Source organism: Syngnathus scovelli, chromosome 6, assembly GCF_024217435.2.
Source record: "Syngnathus scovelli strain Florida chromosome 6, RoL_Ssco_1.2, whole genome shotgun sequence".
Lineage (NCBI taxonomy): Eukaryota > Metazoa > Chordata > Actinopteri > Syngnathiformes > Syngnathidae > Syngnathus > Syngnathus scovelli.
Window position 1 is genome coordinate 15,783,749 of NC_090852.1, and position 19,511 is coordinate 15,803,259.

Genomic DNA, 19,511 nt, shown 5'->3' on the forward strand with positions numbered 1-19,511 from the left:
CGAATTGATATGTATTTTTAAAATGATTTATTTCATATGTTGACAAGTTCAAAGCAATGTCACATTGCAACGTTGACGGTTATCGCATGTGTGGTGCCATAGCGACATCTAGTGGCGAAATGGTAATAAGAAAAAATAAAGCATTTTAACTCCAGATTCCTCCAACCACCAGTATATTTTTCTTCTCATCTGTTGTTGGAACACAATTAAGTTACTTTTGCATCTCTCTTTTTCTTCCAGGTGTGTTTTGTGCTGTTACTTGAATGGTGCTTCCACAACAGGACCCCCATCCCCCTCCCACATCCACATATCCACAACTGACCTGAAGCGAGTGTACCTTTTTGTGTCAAAAGGCTGCGGGCAACACCACAAAGACTTTTGGCAGCAGGTTGGATGGTCATCTGATCCCTGTAAAACTGCAGGCGGGCTTTCAAGTGAGTCACACCCAGCTAAAGCGCTTTCCTCAAAGAGTTAGCTTCTGTTTCCTCACTTAATGACCCACTCTACCAAATTATATATGAGTGGCTCTGTAAGTATAGATCTTTGCACAATGACCTCTAGATCCTAAGTAGGATACAACGACGGGGGGGAAGGAAGTAGATGAGATTTACATTCTGAAGATGATTTTAAATATATTGCTTGTTATATTTTTCATATTCAAATTAATGTAAGCGCTTGCCATAACAAAGTAAAAAAAAATAGCATGTATTTTCTTTAATATCATAACAATTTACCATACCATTAAGCAATACATTAAAAAACATAAACCTCTAAATATATACATATACACACTCGCATATTTATTTGCTTGTACTGTAATAGTGTTTCTTTGTTGTCTTTTCTAGTTTCTTTGGTCTAATGGGATTTGGGCTCTGTGCAGTAGACCAGGCAGGGTGACAATAAATCAAAGGGTGTATTCATTGTTTCAAGACAATGGGTGTTAAATGTGTTTCCTTTTCACTAATTCGCCAAAGTTGATGTTTGGGGAAGCTAATTGTTTTATAATGCGTGCAGTACAACATGACAAGCAGACAGGTCCCAGACAGCCCCCCCTCAAAGGCCTTGGGCTATCTTGCCATTCATTTATTCTTTAATTACAAAGCCTCACTGCAGTTTATGATCTAGCACAGCCATTATGGTTCTTAGGACTCAGATAATGTGGCCTTAGGCAGAGGATATCACACATAGAGCTGATTACACTTCATTCACCGGGATGACAGCAGACCTGAGCATTTTATGGCCCCCTGGTCACTTCCTCAACTGTATTTATAGAGCACATAACCAAAGTTGCACACAAAGTATCGTAGTAAAAACCAGACATATAAAAACAGACATCTATTGTATGATATGGAGTGTTCAGAGTGCCAAAACGAAATGACTGAATGACAAAATAAATAATTGAAACTTCTCGTTTCATTTACTGAATTGTTTCGTCCCGGAACTGAGGGCGGCGCTGTTTACCAAAATTCTAGATAACAGCTCTCAATAAGACTCGCAGAATAAGAAATCGGGCTTTTTGCGCATGCGCATAAACGTCTCCCAGCACCGAGGCGCCGCTTGTGGCGGTCTCCTTGGCGCTATTGGTGCTTTCCGTTCAAATAAAAATAATGACGACGCTCCGTGAGCGGCGAAGTTGCTGAAAATGACTTGACGTGACCCATTCTCAGATAGTCGCGTCCAGTTATGTTGTACTCCAACGACATTTTCCGAGGTTAATCCGCTTTGGACGTCTTATTTGTCCGGTCATGAGTGGCGTCAGTACTCCGATTTAATTTAAGTCGCAGACGGACAGTGGCGGTGAAGCCTTAAGCATGAAGAAATTATTCAGCTTCTCCAAGAAGAAACAGTCCCCATCCCGCGCGGCTGACAGGGGGAACGCGCTGTGTGTTGGCTACGAGGTGAAAGAAAAGGACCTGGGCAAGTTTCACAAGGCTGCCTGGCGGGGAGATGTGGCCAAACTGGAGCATCTCGTCAAGAGCAATGACGTCAACCAGGTTGACAAACACAACAGGTCAGTAAGGGCGACAGGTTCTTCTTCCTCAGAATATCCTTGGGAATTTGAGCAAATTCTTGAAGAAAGTTCTCCATGGTGCTCCTTAAACATTTGAATAGACATTTCAAGTAAATCCCTTTCAAGAATTTTCTTCTCTTTTGACTTACAGAACAGCGCTTCACCTAGCTTGTGCCTGTGGAAATGCTGAGGTGGTGAGATTTCTGGTGGCAAAAAAAGCCAAACTCAATTTATGTGACAATCAAAATAAATCCGCCTTAATAAAGGTAAGCCCGGAGACACGTTTTAATGCATATCAGTGATTTTCATCATCATGACTATTCTCCCTCATTTTTTATCAGGCAGTACAAGGCCAGCATGATGTATGTGCTACTATTCTGTTGGAAAACCACGCTGATCCCAACCTGGTGGACACGGAGGGAAACACAGCTTTACATTTTGCTTCAAGCATCCCATCGACCTCCACTGTTGACACCCTCGTGGATCATGACGCAGACATCAACGCCCAGAATAAGGTAATGAATGTGATGGAGACTACAGAATTGTATTTTACAATGTCGTCTCATGTTTAGGAGGGCATTTCACCCTTAACTGTGGCAGTCCAAGAGGACCACATAGAAGTAGCTGAGATTCTCCTGAAAAAACGTGCTGATGTCAATATTTTGGACAGAGATGGAAGGTCGGTGCCACTGCCAAAAAAAAGGCCCACTCGGAGCGTACGCGGTATTTAATGCAGCTTTCTAAATGTCTTTTTTTTTCTCATCAAACAAACCCGCAGGTCACCGTTAATGATAGCTGCCGGCAACGGATATATCAGCATGCTGCGAATGCTCTTGCAATTTCACGCTGATATTTCTCTGAAGGATAACAAGGGACACTCGGCTGAGGATTACGCCGCGATCGAAGGCCATCATCCGTAAGTCAAGAACTGACTGAACCTGAAGCGTTGTAAACATCACAGGTTGGAGTCAATGTTGTGGTCTTGACTCTCTTCCAGCTGCGCCATTCTCATCACTGAACACAGTACTCAAAGGAACCGGGCAGCCTCGCTGTCTCATCCAGGTCCGAGTAAAAAGAAGTCCAAATCCGAGTTGGGTAACGCATCCCCAGCCCTGGAAACGGGCTTCTCCGTGGGAGGACCTGCTATTGACAAAGATGGTGAGCTTCAAATATTTAGCTTGCCGTTATCGGGGTGTGTCGGTCAAAGGTCAAATGGCTCTGCTGTGAGTGTGCGTATTTGCAAAATTCCGTCTTGAATCAAGAGTTTGTATGTCCCCCTGCATTGTTTCAGATTTTGAAGATAATTCCCAAGCAGAGTCACTAAGCCAGTAAGCTTCTTCATTTCACCGCCTAAAATCTTTCCGTCCAGCTTCCAAGTCTGATTTTTATGATTTTAGGTTGTCGAAAAAAGGCGGCACTGATGAATGGGTTTCATCTGAGGACGACTGTGAGTCACTTATAGTTGAAAAGGTTTGTTGAGTCAGGATAAATTCTTTTCTGGAATGAACACTAATAAGTTCTGTTTTCATCCGTGTTTGTTGTATACTTTTTAAAGCCCCCGCCCTCCCTGTTTTTCTTTTTTCCTTTCAGACGCCACCAAAAATGAACCTTAGAAAAATGCTTGAATCGAAAAAAGGAAGAGGTACTTGGCAGCCATTTTCTCTGAATTTTTTTTTATTTTTTATTTGGTCGTGGTGGTAACTGTATTCATAACGTTCGTAGCCTTTGCAGTGCTTGACAAATCCATGAGTGCTTCCGACTCTGACAGTGACAATAGCGCCGCGAGAGTTGTGCCCAATAAACCCCCAGTAGAACCCTCACCCGTTCCTTTTCGTCCCAAAGCCTCCCAGATGACCTCTACCCCTCTCCTAAAGTACTCGCAGGTAACATGTTTTCTGTTGATTCTTGTGTCACTTTCCTTTGATGCCGTTCCTCTCCTTTTTTTCCCCCCCTCCCCTCCTCTAAACTTTTAAACAAGCCGAGGGCAAACGTGGTGAGATAGAGCAGCTGTCGGGAAATCAGTCAAGTTCAGAATCTGAAGACCCGAGCTCGGAAGGTGATGGCTCTGAGGAAGAGGAGGAGGATGAAGAGGAGGATGAAGAGGAGGAAAGTGAAGAGATAGAAGAAGAAGAGGAGGAGGAGGAGAGTGAGGATGACTCTTGTTTGGCCTCTGGTCAGTCTAACACTTCATCTTCAGAAGACGCACCAAAGCCGCCCTCCCTTCTCCAAGCTGAGCTCTATGATGGAAAAGCTCCAAACAAACACAGCTCTGATGGTGCACCTGTAAAGAATTCCTCACAAGTACCTGGAACATCACCTTCTCATAGGCTGCAGTCGTTGGACGCCGACCAGGATTTGGTGGTGTCGGCCGTCAGAGTGGAGTCCAAATATTCCGACGAGGATGACGAATTGATGTTGCTGGAAGAGCCGGAAAAGGAGCAGGTTGATGATGACGATCAAACGAGCCAAAGAAATATGCTGGCCAAAGGCACAATTGGACGCACTGAAAAACGTAGATCATCGTGGGGTTCCTCCTTAGAGGAAACGGACAACCATGGCTGCCAGAACGAAGATGACATCACCAGCAGGACTTCCTGTCCAAAAACGAGGCAGGATCAACAAATAGATGTTGACGAAACACCTCCGCCAAAATCTCCTCGGTCCAAGAAAAGAGCGTCTCCAGCCGAATCTGTTTGGGACTCGCCATCAGAAGAAGACGGGGCACCACATGCTAGAAGAAACCCAAAAGTGACAGCAGAGGAGCAGTTAGTTGAAGAAGCTTCTCCGGCACCCAAGCAAAACGAACACGCCGCACGAAACCGAGATCAACCAGACAACCAACCGGCTGATGATCAACCCGAGCTGTCAGAAAACAAGAAGGATCGTGTGGCTCTTCAGAATCCACAATCGAGTTTGCCACATGATGAGATGTTAGAAGAAGAGAAGATGTTCACTATTCCATCTGGCAGAATCAGTGGCGGCCACTCGGACGGCAGCGCACTTTCGGAACCGTTGCCGCAAACCGACATTGATGATGTTGATTTGGATTCAGCCGATGAGGTAGGGAGCTTCTGAGGACACGGTCAAGGTGTCACCGTGTTGGAGTAGGTAATCAATAGCGTAGATTGTTCCTTGCATTTTTTGAATTTTTGTTTCTGAAGGTGCGCCTCTGGCCCCGCCTATTTCCTCATAGTTCATTCCCATAGGTGCAAATATCTCATGAGCTAATATTTTTATACAGAACGAGGAAGATGAAAATGATGCGAGTCACGAAGACCCAGCCGATGATGATGATGACGATGGGGAGGAGGAAGAGGAGGAAGGAGAAGAAGAGGAGGAGGACATGTCAGATGATCAAGATGAAGGCAACCGAGTCCTGCCGGATGCTACGAAAAGTGTTGCTGAGACTTCCAAAGATGCAAAAAGCGGTAAGAACAAGTCAAGGTGTTCCTTATTCCAGCCTCTCACACCAAGTTGGAGTCTTCAATGAACCTAACATTAAAAAAAAAAAGTTTACAGCAAGGGAGAGTTGAAGATGCTCTCATCAGAGGCACAGCACAGACTTGGAAGGCTTGGAAGCAAAGCTAGACAGGCCAGATTGAGATGCTAGAGGAAATGTCCAGAGAAGGATGCTGGAAATGGAGTTGCCAGGTAGGAGCCAGAGGGAAAGAGCACAAATGAGATGTATGGATGAGGGAGGACCTGCAGATAGCTGCTTAGAGGACAGCTGGGTTAGACATGAACGTGAAAGAAAGCCAATCCTGCTAATCTGGATTTATTAACATTCGACAAATATGGTACAAGTGAATAAATTAAAAGACTCACCTCCGATAACTTGTTTTATTTATTGCCCTTTAATGAATGCACTTATTTTGAAAATCTCAGGTGATCATTCCGAGTCGGGACTGGAGAAGGAAGAGCAGGAGTCCTGGGATTCGGAGGTACAGTCCGTCGAATACGCACGTTAGAATAAATGTCACTTCAACTTTTTGGTTTTATGACTTGTGAACGACCAGAATGAAGATAAACAAAGCGCACAAGCACAGAATACGGCTCCAGAGACGGTGGAAGACGGTAAGGTGTATTTTTATTTGTCATCATTTGGTGTTGTAGATGCAGATTTTTCAAATTGAGTTCAGTGCTGTGTGGTCAAAACAACCTGTTGCATTTTTTATTTTTATTTTTTATAGACTTGTTATTTAGTCCCTCATTTTTAAGAGGGGCAGGAGGCGGGTGGATGCCCGAGCCTTGGTGGAGTAGAGGCAGGCAAAGAGGCAGCCTGGGAGTGGGTAGGAAACGGGAATGCTCACCCGACCGACTTCCTTTTGGGCCGCTGCATGTTATTTGTGCACCCATCATATATGCACTGAATGTATGCATGCACGGTTCATAAAAGACATTCTCGTTTTTCAAATCATCCATTGTCCAAAGCACGACAGCATTTCATAGTTTGCCAAAATAGGAAAATAAAGTGCAGAGTTGTCAAGTGTTCAATTGTTGAAAAGAACCTGTGATGCTGAGTTTTTGACCAATCTGCAATTGGAATCATTCTGAATGTTTTACTTTCCCAACTAAATATTTTCATTAACTCTGAGCTCATTTGCATGAAACTTTTTTACATCAGTGTCAACAAGTCATCCACCATTTTGCATATTTTGTCTTTTTACTGCAATTCACGGCTGACCGCTCAAATGTTCTCTTTTGCTTTTAAAAACTAACGTCATTTTTTGGCTATAGGCTAGTTGGACGAGAGCAAGTTCCGTTTGGGCTAAATGCACAAATTAAAATCTGAAATGTCTTTCTGACTCGCCAGGCCTTGGTGCTGTTGCTTCCATTGGCGAGAATAAAGACAGCGTGCAAGACAGAGATGTTCAGAAAGAGGATCCTACGCAAAAAGATGTAAGCTCATCACCAGAATATTATTTTAAAATATATATGTATAATTATTTCTTATTTTTTATTCTGTTTTTCACCCCACTAGAATGAGCAAACGAAATGGGGACTGCTTTTGAGCAAGTGTGAAGGAAAAAGCAAAGACAAATCAGGTCAGTAAGTCGAAAGAGCCCAGACAATATTTTTGAATGACTCGACGTACATTTTCTTTCTTTGCTTCTTTCGCAGACTTGATGGAGGAACTCGGTTTGGGAGATTTTGACTATGCTGAAGGTCAGAATGAATTTTTATGAACACGCTGCCCTCAAAAGATTTAACATCTTTTTTTTTTTTTTAATAGATGCATCGGACTGGGATACATCGAGCAACGTCAGTAAAAAAAGCTTGCCCGACGGCACTTCTCCCGTACCTGAGGAATCCCCACAATCCTCCAGTAAGGAGAAGGAGTCTCTAAAAGCTCCAATCGCTACCCCGAGGAGGATCGAGGCGGACGAGAACCTGGTCCCGGATCGTCCTCATCCTCAGCCTCGTTCCAAGACGGTGCCTCAAAAGAGTGACAGTAAGCGCTTTGCACTTTTCATTTTGACTTGCCATTCAAATCAACTTCACATCATGATTTCTTTCGCACGTTTTCCTTCAGAATTGGATCACGACCAAGACGAATCAACCCCATCGTGCGTTGAGGCCGATGATGACAATCGGCAGCGACAGGAAGCGGTCAGCCAAGGTGCAAAGTCCCACCAAGCATTTTTTTCATAGTGCCATTTCTGCGCACGAGTTCTCTGTGTAACGATTCTCCTCGTCCGTAGGGCGCCCCGAAGTCCAAACAATGGCAGAAGACCCAAAAAGTCATCTGCAACACGACAAGAAGCAAGAGGTCAGAAATAACAAGCTGATGACATGACACGTGACAATTACATTTGAAATTGGCTTTCTATTCCAACTCGAGTAAATGTGTCATTATGATGACGATATATAAAAAATGTAGATTTTATTTGGAGTTAGAACAGCTTCCATTCCATGAATAATATTGTGAAAATGTAGTTCCTTGTTTGAAAAGATCATTTTGATCCACCCCCTCCTTTTTTTCCCCTTTGTCCCCCGCTGCCATCCAAGGAAAAAGATGATGCATTGGAGTCAGGTGACCTCACCTCACACAAGTTTGGCCTGATCAGCTTGGTTGCGAATGTGGCCAGAGCCCAACAAAGTCCTGATGATGATGATGATGATGAAGGTGGTGGTGGTCTGCCACTGGCCCCATCTGAGAAGCTGTGGGAAGAAGTCGAGAACAAAGACGCTAAATCCACCTTAGCATGTGAAGAGCAATTGAAAGCAGATATTTCCACTGATGACAAGCAGGTGAAGTTCTCATCTGCTGATGAACAATCAAGCGATGAAGAGGAAGGAGAAGCCATTTTGCGCCCCGCCGCTCCAGCACGGAAGCTGCTCCCGCTTTCCGGCCCGGAACAACAAGAGTCTGCTTCAGAAGACTCGGCGGCGGATTCTGCTGACTCATCCCTGAAGGAGGAGAAGATACCAGACCGCCGCTTACCCGCTGCTGAGGGAGTCATGGATGAAGAAGCAAAAGAACCACTTCACAGTAGGGTAGACCCCCACAATAACCCCGAGCTTCGTCACAAACATCAACCAGAAGAACCTGAGAAGAACAGACATTCTACTTCTTATCCTTTGGTTGCCTATGAGGACTTTGAAGAGGACGTGGAGAACATGAACTTGGAAATCCAGAAAGAGGTAGAACTCCTTGGTTAGGTTTTAGGTTTGCGAGGAGACTATATGAAGAATGACCTTTTACGTCTTTTTCTCTTTGCTGTGGTCTTTTCAGGTCATCAAGGAGACCCCCGAGGCTGCGATTCACAACGTTCTCGGTAGCTCAGGTGGAAGCGCATTCGAGGGCTTGGCCGTCGAGAAACCTGAGAGTGGCTCAGCGAGTCGAGCTGAAGACTGCCAACAAACACAGAAGCTTCCAACCTCTGACAGGTATTGCACTTTTTTTATTTTTCTTTAATCACGGCTTCTAATATGTTTACGATGCCAAACCCACAATTTCAGTCGCAAACCCGAAAACGTTTTCGGAGATAAGACCTCGCTGCCGGCGGGAGGCAGCAAGGCCCACGAATCCAGTACCCGTCAAATCGACAACAGAGAGCTCTCATTGTTTGACGACAGCACTTTAAGTGACGCGTCGGACCATGAAAGAAGGTATTTTTTTAAGTCCACTCGTTTTTTTTTTTCTAATTCATCCTTACGTTTTCACAATTATGTTTTTTTTGCCTTTCTCTATTGGCTACAGGCATAAAACTGGAGAACAAAGGCAAAAACAGGTAATGTCATTATATTGCCCTTTTTTTCCCATCTCATTTCAATTCCGTACATCTGTAGATTTCATTTTTATCCATTCAGCAATCAGAAGACATCGAGATGTCTGAAGATATTGATGAGTTCAATTCGTCATCTGACGTGACCACGGATGATTCAGACTTTCGCCCTTCCGGCCATCGCCCTAGCTCCCTCTTCATTCAGAACCTGGATTCATTTGTGACGGGTACGTTTGATTAATTAAAAAAAAAAAAAAAAAGACCTCCATATACAGAAAGAATCAAATAAAAATATTATGGCTATATTTGTATACACAGACTCTCGGAGCATGGTAAAGCTGCAAAACATTTTCCACAAATACGAACGCTCCATTCAAAAGGCCAAAAGCCGTCACAGCTTCTTCGCCGACAAAGTGAGCCTCTTGGAAACAGAGAAGGCGCAGCTGAGGAGCGCTCTGGATGAGGTGAAAGACGTCAAATCGGCCTTGGAGCGCAACCAGCTGGACTTGCAAACGGAAGTCACCAACCTCAAGTAAAAACTTCCGGACTGTATTATCCCTTCATCAACAGTTTTTTTTTTTTTGTTTTTTCACATATTTTGTCTCGCGGCGCAGATTCCAGCTGAAACAGGAGCAAGAAAAGGGACGTAACGCCACCATGATGTACAACACCACCGGCGATAAGCTGAGGAGGACGGAAGAGCAGCGACAGGCTGAGCTTCAGGAGAGACAGAAAGTGGAGCTGACGCTCAGGAACTTGGAGCTGGAGATGCGAATACTAGTCAACAACAAGAAGCAGGTACAAACGCATGTTCTGATGAGATGCCGAGTCGGCGTGTCCTGTCACTGTTGGTGACTTTTTTATGTCTCCAGCTGGAGGAGGACAACAGTCAGACCCAAACGCTTTTGGCTCAGGAGCGCAGCGCACGCACGGTGCTGGAGAATCTGCTCGGCAGTCATGTGCGCAAGCAGCAAGAGGTAGAGGAGGAGAACAAAAGAAACATAAGCAAAAGTCACCAGGTAATTCCCGTTGATTGAACCCTGAGCAACTGTGATGTCATTTTCAGTCGACAGCAAGTGGCAAAATGGCCGCCCCCTCAGATGGATTATCATTATTATGATTATTAGCAGTAGTATTTTTATCTTACTATTTGATTTATAAATATGCTTAAATAATATATATTTTCTCATTTTAAACTGATTTATTTAGTATGTAACCTGATTTATTATTTGATTCATTTCTTTTGTTTGCAAATTAATCCAAAATGTGACACTATACATGGAAATTTATTTTAAGGCCTCATAATAGTAAGTCACTTGACAGCCTATAAATGTCAGATGTATAATTTTTTTCCTCGTGTGGTTGAAAAGTATATTTTGAAGTTCAGGTAAATCTGCGGGATTCAGGTTGTAAATCTTTGCATTTGTACATTTTAAACATTCATAGGCTTTGTCACAACTCACGGAGGCCAGCGATAGGGAGCGGGAACTACTCCAGCAGATTTCCATCTGTCACGCGCAGCTGAGCACCCTCAGAAGAGACCTTGAGAATTCCCAAGCCAACAGCAGCATCAGGCAAAGAGACCTCCAGGAGGAGAATAAAGCCCTCAAGGAGCAACTGGAAGAGGCCCGGCAAGCTCTCAAATCCAACACCGACACCCTCAACCAAACCGTCCTGGACTTCAACAACCAGACGGCCACCGTCAAGTCGGAGTTGACCGTCACCGCCGGGCGTCTGGAGAATGAGCGTCAGACCCGAGAGACCCTGGCGGCAGAGTTGGAGTCGGTCCGCGCCCGCCTAACGGCGGCACTGCAGGAAGCCGAGCGTTGCATGGCGGCTCGCTCAGACGCGGAGAAAGCTCTGCTCCACGAGAAGGAGGAACATCGACGTCTTCGAGACAGACTCTCAAGTGAGTTTGTGAATTATTTCTCAAGGGATTGTGGATGACAGAAAATACGTAAATATGTTTTGCACAGTTTTTTTATTATATAAAATATTTTTATATATTTTATAGTATATTATATATTTTTATATTATATAAAAAATTATAGAACTCCATATTATAGAAAAATGGAATCTTTGGAGATGGAAGACTAGGTCTTTACTGTACAAATTCACAAGCTATACTAAATATCAACATTCTGTTTTAAGTGACAGTCAAATCTTTGACGGACTTCCTTACCTGTTCAGGTGACGCATCCAGTCAGCACGAAGCAGTCAACAGCCTTTCTCAGAAGCTGTCCAAAGCAGAGTCGCAGGCAAACCACCTGGAGAACGAGGCCCATCGGGTCATGCTGCAGCTGACTGAGAAGAACCTCCTGCTAAACACGATGCAGCGTGAGAGCGACCACGCCGCCGCTCGCGTCAAAGAGCTCGAGGCGGCGCTGCAGGCCGAAAAGGAGCTCCTCACTCGGGCCGTGGCGCGCCAAGAGGCCATGAAAGAGCGCTTAGCCCAAGCGCAAAGTGAAGGCATGTTGCTACGGCAACAGCTGGAGGAGGCGCAAAACAAAGGTGCCGCGAAGGAGAATGCCGTGACAGACGCCCAAAAGTCTTTCAGTGACATTTTATCCAAGCTTCGTTCCGACTGCGAGGAACGAGTGCAACTGGTGCATGGCCGCAATCAGGATCTGGCCACGAAAGCCGCTGAGCTTCGAGATCACATCCATCAATTGCAGGAGGAGAAAAATGAGAGAGAGGTGACCGCACATATTAAAAAAACTTTATTTAAAAAAAAACCAACAACAATGAGGTTTTGAACAGTTAGAAAACCAAGACTGCTTAAATACAGGAAAGTAACTACTTAAGGAATTAATGGAAAGTAATTAAAATTAATTAAAATATATTGTACTTTGTTTTAAAAAAATATTACAAGTGTCTTTTCTTTTTCCCTCTGGCATAGGCAAGTGAAAGGCAGCTGCAGCAGGAGTTAGCGGACTCATTAAAGAAGCTGTCCATGTCCGAAGCCTCTTTGGAGATCAACACTCGCTATCGAAATGATTTGGAGGAAGAAAAGACGCGGCTCCTCAAAGACCTGGACAACCTTAAGGGAAAGGTAACAAACGGCAAGGAACGGTGCCAACTGGTTTATTTTTTCTTTCTTTCTTAATTCCCCCTCAGCCTCATTTGTAGTGTTTTTTTATTTTTTGCATTTCGCATCTTTTCTGTCACACAGATAGAGGAACGTGAATCCCAATGCCTTCAATTTGAGAAACGCCTGAACGATCTCAGATGTCGTCTGGATGAAAGAGAGAGCGAACTCGTCGCCGCCACTCAGAAACAGCAGGAGGCGCTGTCTGCCGCCGCCGCTTCCGACGCTGTCGTTAAACAACTAGAAGAGGCCGTGCAAAGGTAAAATGGACGGCGCACTTTTCAGTCTCTGATCAAATCTTGATGTCCTCCATACGTCGCCTTAGGCTGGAGATTGAAAATGTCCGGCTGGAGGCTGCGGCCAAGCAACAATCTAACAAACTCGAAGCACTTCACAAAGGCGCTCAGGAGGAGGCGAGGGTGAGTGCAACGTAATTGCATTTCCAATTTTATAATATTGGACACCACTACACGACATGTACGGCCCTTCGTGACATACTGAAGGAAACTTGTTTTGTTCCCAGCTGCCTGACAGTGCAAACGGAGGAATGGTCGGTGCTTTGCTTTTAGATTTAGCTTCTCTGTGTGCACCTTTGAATTATTGTCAGTTAAATTCAGCCGTGTTTTTCGGGCATCTTTTAACACAATGAAAAACATTGGGGGAGGTTCTTCTTGGTGACCTCGTTGATTCCTTTCCCTGATTTTGTCGTTGGGTCTTCCATTCTTCCTTTTTCAAGCTGCATGTTAAAATCAATGTCTTCAGGATCTATTTAACTATTTGGATTCTCTATTTTTAAGAATCAAAACACAACACTCTTCAACCAACAAAAATGGGATTTTTTTGTGTAGATCCGAGCTCAGTTGGAAGATTTGGTGACCAACCTTCAAAGTAATAAGATGACATTAGAAGACCAACTCAACAAAGAGGTGAGTCCTGCAGTTACCGTAGCTCTTGTTTCTTTTTCTTTTTTTTCCTAAGCAAATGCCAAGCCCACTTATTTTTTGTTTTGTCTTATATATATATTTTTTTAGGTGCAGAAGCAAAGCATGCTGTCCAACACCGCCCACGACTCTCAGGCCATGTGGGAGGAGGAGCTAAAGAGCCGCTCCAAGTTAGGACTCCGTCTAGCAGAGCTCGAAAAGGAAAAAGGAGAACTCGGCGGTCAGGTGTGCTTAAGTTTGACCTGAACTAATCTTAGTTATCAAATAGTAAACATTGCCACATTTTTTTTCCTGGATGTTGATGAATTTGATGTGGCGTGTTAAGGTGGAAATGGAGAAAAAGAAAGCCAAGAAAGTAGCAGAGCAGAAAAAGGCTGTGGATTGTCGTCTGGAACAAGAGATGGAGAGAAACACGGCGCTTCAAAAAGAAATATACAGGTGATTCCCAAGCTTTAGCGGCCCACAGGAGAACAAAGGTCTAAAATATTCCAATTTTGATTCAGTTAAAATTGTTTGCCTTTGTAGTTTACAAGATCCATTATGATGTGTAACACAACAATCATGAGCTGTTTGTTTTTATTTGCTTACTGACAAGTTTGCTGTTTAAAAAAAAAAAATGAATAAGGCTACGGACTCTACTTAAAACTGCCAAGAAGAGGCTGCGGGATCAGAGCACGGGCGGCGGCGGACATGACTTCACCTCGCCACTGAGTAGTCTGAAGATAGACCACAGCCGGGCTGACAGAGTTTTTCACGAAAGGAGAGAAAAGGTTCGTCCATGTGCCTTGTTGCTGTCGTTGTAAACTACTTCACAAAAAAGTGTTTTCTTCTGCCTTCTGGTCCTCTCCAGGGAGATCTGGAGAGGGGAGCGCTCCAAGGCAGCCTGTCGGAGACGAGGCTGTTGGAGGAGGAGGTGCTCAACCTCAAACGTAGAGTGGAGGCCTCAGCGGTGGAGCAGAGGCAGATGGAGCAGTACCGGCGGGAGGTGGAGGAGAAGGCCCGACAGGAAATACAGCACAAGCTACAAGAAGTCAACATCTTTCTGCAGGTAGACTATAAAATCATGAGTAGAATCAAATAAATTGTTTTAAAAAATCAAATAATGATAAAAAATAATTTAATTCTTGCGGTTGTCAATTGAACGAACGATTCGAATCGGCTCTCGTGGCACAGTTAGTACAGAGCGACATCACTTTGAGTATCATCATGGTTGTATTTTCAATGTTAGTCCCAAGCGGCAACGCAGGAGGCACAGGACCAGATAAAAGCGGCCAACGAGGCCAGTCTGCGCTTGAGGATCCAAGAACTGGAAAGCGAACTCAACCGAGCACGAGCCTTCCAACACGACACGTTCGGCCAGAGAGAGTCCACCCGAACGGAACTGGAGCGCTTCAAAGAACTCTACAGAGAGGAGCAGGAGCTCCGCAAGTCTTTGTCCGCTGATCTAAAACGGTCTGGAAGTGCAATAGTGGCTTTCAAAAAAAAAAATTATTCAGCCTGAAATAATACTGTCTGACTTTTGCTGTTTTTTGTGAGCAGGACTAACCATCAACTCACGGAGGCCAGTTCCATGTTGGTCACCGAGCGAGGCAGGTCTCTCATAGCCTCCCCTGGGCCGCCGCCAACGCCGTCTGGGGGAGTGGCCACTCTGGGTGACCCATACAGGGGCCTTGCCTCCAGGCTCCTCGGCCCTGTGGCCGAAGGGCAAAGCAGCAGTGTGGAGGACTACCTGACCATGGTAGGTCATAACTTCAGTGCTACCTTGACTTTGGAGAGTTAGTCCCACTTTAGGAAGAAATGTTTTCCTCACTCCATTCTTCAAGGTTTTATTGAAATCCAATTGCTTAACTGTTGGTCTCCTTCAGATGCAGCGTCAGTTGGATCGAAGCATATCAAGGGAACTTAACAAAGGTACGAGAACAGACGCCATATGCAAAAACGACTACGTGGTATTCCGCCGCGTGACCGACTACCGTTTTCCTCTCCTCAGCCTCGACGGAACTTGACATCTCTTTGGCCCGTATGTCTCCGGTGGGCTCTGCCTCGAGGGTGGACTTGGACCCTGTTAGCAGAGCAAAGCAGCAGTACTTGGAGGTCCTGAAGAAGAACCATGAGGTTTGAGAAAAAAGCCAGCAGTAAGAAGATGAGGTAGAAATAACTGCAGGTTTGTATCGTCACGCCTGGCTCGACTAGGACGGCACCAAAGCCAGATCGCACAATCAGTTCGGGATTGGGGCGGGCAAACCAAATGCACATTGCACTTAAGCACTCGGGGAAGTTCAAACACACCTCCGGTACGAGAACTATATCAAATGTTTTTAATATTTTAGCCCTCTTATGTTACTGATCAAGATAGCTAACATGTTATGAACATTAAAAATATTTTTGGATTAGAGTGAAATCAGCAACATACAGTGTTGGAATAATTGTCATTCTTTGGTTGTATTGATTTTTGTCGCTCGGTTAACTGTTGGTTATGGGTGATTTATATATTATTCAGGCGATATTTAATTGAAGGGAAAAGATTTTACATTTTACTGGTCAACATTTGTCTCAGTGAATTTAACAGTTATTTCTACAGAGGTACCCAACTATTTGTTCACGTCACAAATTTCATTTTTCTTTTTGCGCCACTTTTTGCGTGTTTTTTCTCTCTACAACCCATTACAGTGTTGTAAGAATTCACGGGATGTTTGTCTTTTAAGCAGACTTGTAAATAAAATTGGAAAGCGGCGACCTCGCTGTACATGAGACAGCTAATTATTTTAAGTGTTTGGACTTGTTAGAAATGTCGCAAAGTCGGCAACGTTCAAAGCTGCTGACCAAGGTCGATAATTACAGCTTAGCTTCACGGCCTTGATTACAAAGTTTAGTTTGGTGCAGGCATGTCTTGTTCTCATAATGGGAGGGGAAAAAAAAGCAGTCCGTCAATATTTCATAAACACATTTATGTCTTAACCCGCCCCTCATTATTTAGATTTTGATGTGTTTACTTGATATTCCATGTGCGAGAGTGGAACGTTGCTTAAGAAACTATTCCCCTCACTTATTCAGATGACACGATGCGCTTATGATTGCCCCCCCCCCATGCTTCTGCCGCATCTTTTCCTCGCTTTGATCCACCCTTCAAATGTGAGATATTCAGATTTATTTTGGTGTTCTCGACAACAGATGGCTACATCTGACAGACTGACTATTAAAGTGTTATTATTTCCTTTTCTCCCTCAAATTGATGCCACTTCACACGCTACATGTAAAGCTTGCTTTGATTGAGGAGGTTACTCGCGTCTGATTTACATGCGGCCAAGAATACAAATAGATGCATGATGAATGAAAGGCGGCAAGGAGTTGAAAGGATTGGTTTTTTTTTGTTTGTTTGAAAAGTTATGATAGTTAAAAACAAAGCTCTCCTTGTCGGGTCGTCTTTTTGTCATTGATGCTCAGTCAAAAAAAAAAAAGAAGAAGAAGAAACAAAAGCAAAGTCTTGTCATGTGCAAATACATCAGCGTATCAAACTTTTTACTGTTGCCTTAATTCAGGGTTGGAGAGGTTGTTGTTTTTTCTTTCCATAAGATGCATGTGAGAAAAACAGGCATAATCAAACAAAATGGGATTTAAATGTAGGGATGAAAGATTTTCCAAAAACAATTTTTTTGACAAATTAATATGCAATTATTTTTTCAAGGTATGCTCTCATTTATTCTTTAATCAAACACACTTACTTACTTTTTGAGTTTTTTTCTCCCCCCAACCTCAATTTGAATTTGATGCCTTGTTCAAAAAGTCATTTTTAACTTCATGTAACAATTTTATCAATAATTGGAATTTTCTTTTCATGTCATCTCTCTTGTCTAGCCTGAAATGCCACAGTTACCAAGAACATGAAAAAAGAAAATGGCAATAAGCTCCTTACGGCGCGAGGATGTCGCAAACTTCAGTTGTGGCTTGAGAGTAAAACAAATTGAGGCGGACAAGTGGAACAAACACAGGTGTTTATTTGTTAGCGTCTGCTCACCACAGTCCAAATGAGACATCAGCGCAGTTTCTTGTCGGCGGCAACAGAATAACGAATGTCTTAAACGCCATTTAAACGCACCTCCCGGCTAGCCCTCCAGACAGATTGACAATGTTGTCTTTTTTTTTTTTTTGCTCACTGTTTTATTTTTGGCTGTTTACTCTGTGCTGTCATCCCGCTTGACGTCCTTTTAAAGAATCCGCCATCCGTCGTGAAGATCTAGGCAGACTTAAAGCTTTTTTTTTTTTCTCTAAGATAAATAAATACGTGAAGAGATTCAAGGGAGAGATGACAGGCTCGGCGTCGCCCTGCTCCTCGGTTCCTCACGCACAAGTCAACGCCGCGATAAGATAACGAGACACTTTGCTCTCCGATAACAAACAAAGAGCGTCCCTCAAATCCCCCGGTCAGTCATTAAATGCCGCTTAATGCATAAAAAGGATTCTTTTATTCCTAAATAAATGTCGTTTTGAAATAAATAAATAAATAAAAATGAGTTGATAAGACCCATGATGGCTGTCCAAGGAGACAGATAAATGGCCTTGGCACATTTATTTTAATACTTGAAAAGCTACTTGCTGTTTTTTCCTTTCTATTTTCCCTCCACAAAAGCTCACAGGAAATAATTATCAGTTCTCAGCTGCGGTGACAAATCAGGCAGCACTCCAAACAAAACTCCAGGCACTCTGTCGGCTCCCGGAAGAGGACCGAGTGGCAGTGAGTGTGGCAGTTGAGCTCCTCCGCCGGCGTCCGGCGCAACGCTTGGCAACAGCAGGCGCAGGCACCGCAGCAACAGGCGCAGAGACGGAGCAGGCCGGACGCGCAGGCCTCCAGCGGGGCCAGCAGCAGCGCCGAGCATTGGCAGGAGAGGCAGGCCAGTAGCAGGTGAGCGCACGAGTCTGAGCAACCAAAAAACTCACTTTGGTTAAATGCAAAAACTCCTTTTGGCTCCTCAGCGACATCTCAGCTGTAGCGCTACTCGAACTGCGCCACTAATATGTTTGTGTGAACCACCCAGAGGTCATGAAATGTTCTAAAAGCCTGTCAGACGGCATCAAACCAGCAGAGTAATTGATCTATTAACCCTCAAATGAATCTCCCCATGTTTGTTTGTGGTGCCAAGGAGAACTTGAAAGGCGCACTGATCATGTGAGATTGCGTTTCCTTAATCACAAAAGCCTTGTTCAGCTCTCCAGGGAGAGTCATCAAGAAAAAGGGAAAAGGCCACAAAGTCTCACCAGTGATGAGTTTCCACCACAAAGAAACTGTCACTGCGTAATTGCTGCCCTACCTCAATTAGGTGCGTGTGAAATTGCCTACATTAACCCCCGTGGTACGTTTCCACGGCTCTTCTGTGACGCTACGCGGTGTTTTAGCGCTCGTCTCTTGTCTTCATCCTCACGAGGACCGAGCGCGCTCATGCAAATCGAGCTGTTTTATCTTGTTTACTCCCGCGAGGAAATGAAAGGAAGGTGGCAGATTCTTCTTTTCCTACTTTAGCCAACCGAATAGTACTCGCGCATACACAAATTTACATATAAGGTATGCAAATAGGTGCGGAAAATGAGCAGTATGGATTTGTTTCGTGTCTAACTTGATAGCGAAGTGATAGAAACCAGCAAGTGAAACCAGATTGTGCTTGCCTGAAGGTGTAGCAGCATGTGGTTTGGAGTCCACCGTCCTGCGTACTTGACTCGAGCTTCCGGATCCAGCGAGGTCATTAAGGAGCGTCGGACCGCATCGAGGGCAGGGGCAGGTGAGACGTGGACGGGTGCCGGGCACTGCAGATTTCTCTTGTGGCGACGATGCACATCTCTGGGGCTGCGCTGAACGACACAGGTGCAATAGGAATCATTCGTAATCTTCATTCCTAAGCACTGACGGAGCTAGGATTTTTTTTTTGCTCGGGGTGGGGGGCATAGAGTGGCCAAAGATATCCGAGAAACCTGATGAATCTGTTTCCGACGAGGGTGATTTTTTATTTATTTATTTTATATATATATTTTTTTTTTTTTACAGTCAAACGTAAAACACATTTGCCTTACTCGTCAGATTAGACAACTAATAGCGGAGGCGAGCGTAAACCACAGACTTAAGACACAAGTCTTAAGCAAGATCAAGCAGACCAGCTTCAGCTCTTCAGCCCGACCAAATCCAATCTGTTCAAAATCCAAACTACCCAATCAAATAAGTAAGGCAACCTACTGTCAATGAGGTCCATCGCCAT

General features: G+C 44.2%; 1 protein-coding gene across 5 annotated transcripts; it reads left to right on the forward strand.

The window, feature by feature from the left end:
- The first annotated feature begins 353 nt into the window (after nucleotides 1-353).
- On the forward strand, nucleotides 354-16,022 carry ankrd26 (ankyrin repeat domain containing 26). 5 transcript variants are annotated; one of them, XM_049722556.2, is made up of 43 exons: nucleotides 354-2,011; nucleotides 2,163-2,277; nucleotides 2,353-2,526; nucleotides 2,584-2,690; nucleotides 2,790-2,927; nucleotides 3,009-3,169; nucleotides 3,303-3,339; nucleotides 3,409-3,481; nucleotides 3,602-3,653; nucleotides 3,734-3,894; nucleotides 5,253-5,439; nucleotides 5,897-5,952; nucleotides 6,028-6,085; nucleotides 6,202-6,300; nucleotides 6,825-6,910; nucleotides 6,993-7,056; nucleotides 7,133-7,177; nucleotides 7,245-7,463; nucleotides 7,530-7,631; nucleotides 7,714-7,781; nucleotides 8,021-8,656; nucleotides 8,748-8,902; nucleotides 8,975-9,124; nucleotides 9,216-9,246; nucleotides 9,305-9,467; nucleotides 9,559-9,772; nucleotides 9,855-10,038; nucleotides 10,113-10,259; nucleotides 10,687-11,149; nucleotides 11,431-11,936; nucleotides 12,140-12,292; nucleotides 12,413-12,588; nucleotides 12,654-12,747; nucleotides 12,852-12,878; nucleotides 13,177-13,254; nucleotides 13,360-13,494; nucleotides 13,595-13,707; nucleotides 13,895-14,039; nucleotides 14,120-14,317; nucleotides 14,498-14,721; nucleotides 14,809-15,007; nucleotides 15,135-15,180; nucleotides 15,260-16,022. In XM_049722556.2, exons 1-43 carry the CDS (start codon nucleotides 1,812-1,814, stop codon nucleotides 15,388-15,390), a joined length of 6,570 nt encoding a protein of 2,189 aa, XP_049578513.1. In that variant the 5' UTR covers nucleotides 354-1,811; the 3' UTR covers nucleotides 15,391-16,022. The 5 variants fall into 5 exon arrangements, with proteins under 5 accessions (XP_049578513.1, XP_049578510.1, XP_049578509.1 ...); XM_049722553.2 differs by lacking the exon at nucleotides 3,734-3,894 and adding an exon at nucleotides 3,990-5,071 and having other exon boundaries at nucleotides 9,326-9,467; XM_049722552.2 differs by lacking the exon at nucleotides 3,734-3,894 and adding an exon at nucleotides 3,990-5,071 and having other exon boundaries at nucleotides 7,545-7,631.
- The last annotated feature ends 3,489 nt before the right edge of the window (nucleotides 16,023-19,511 follow it).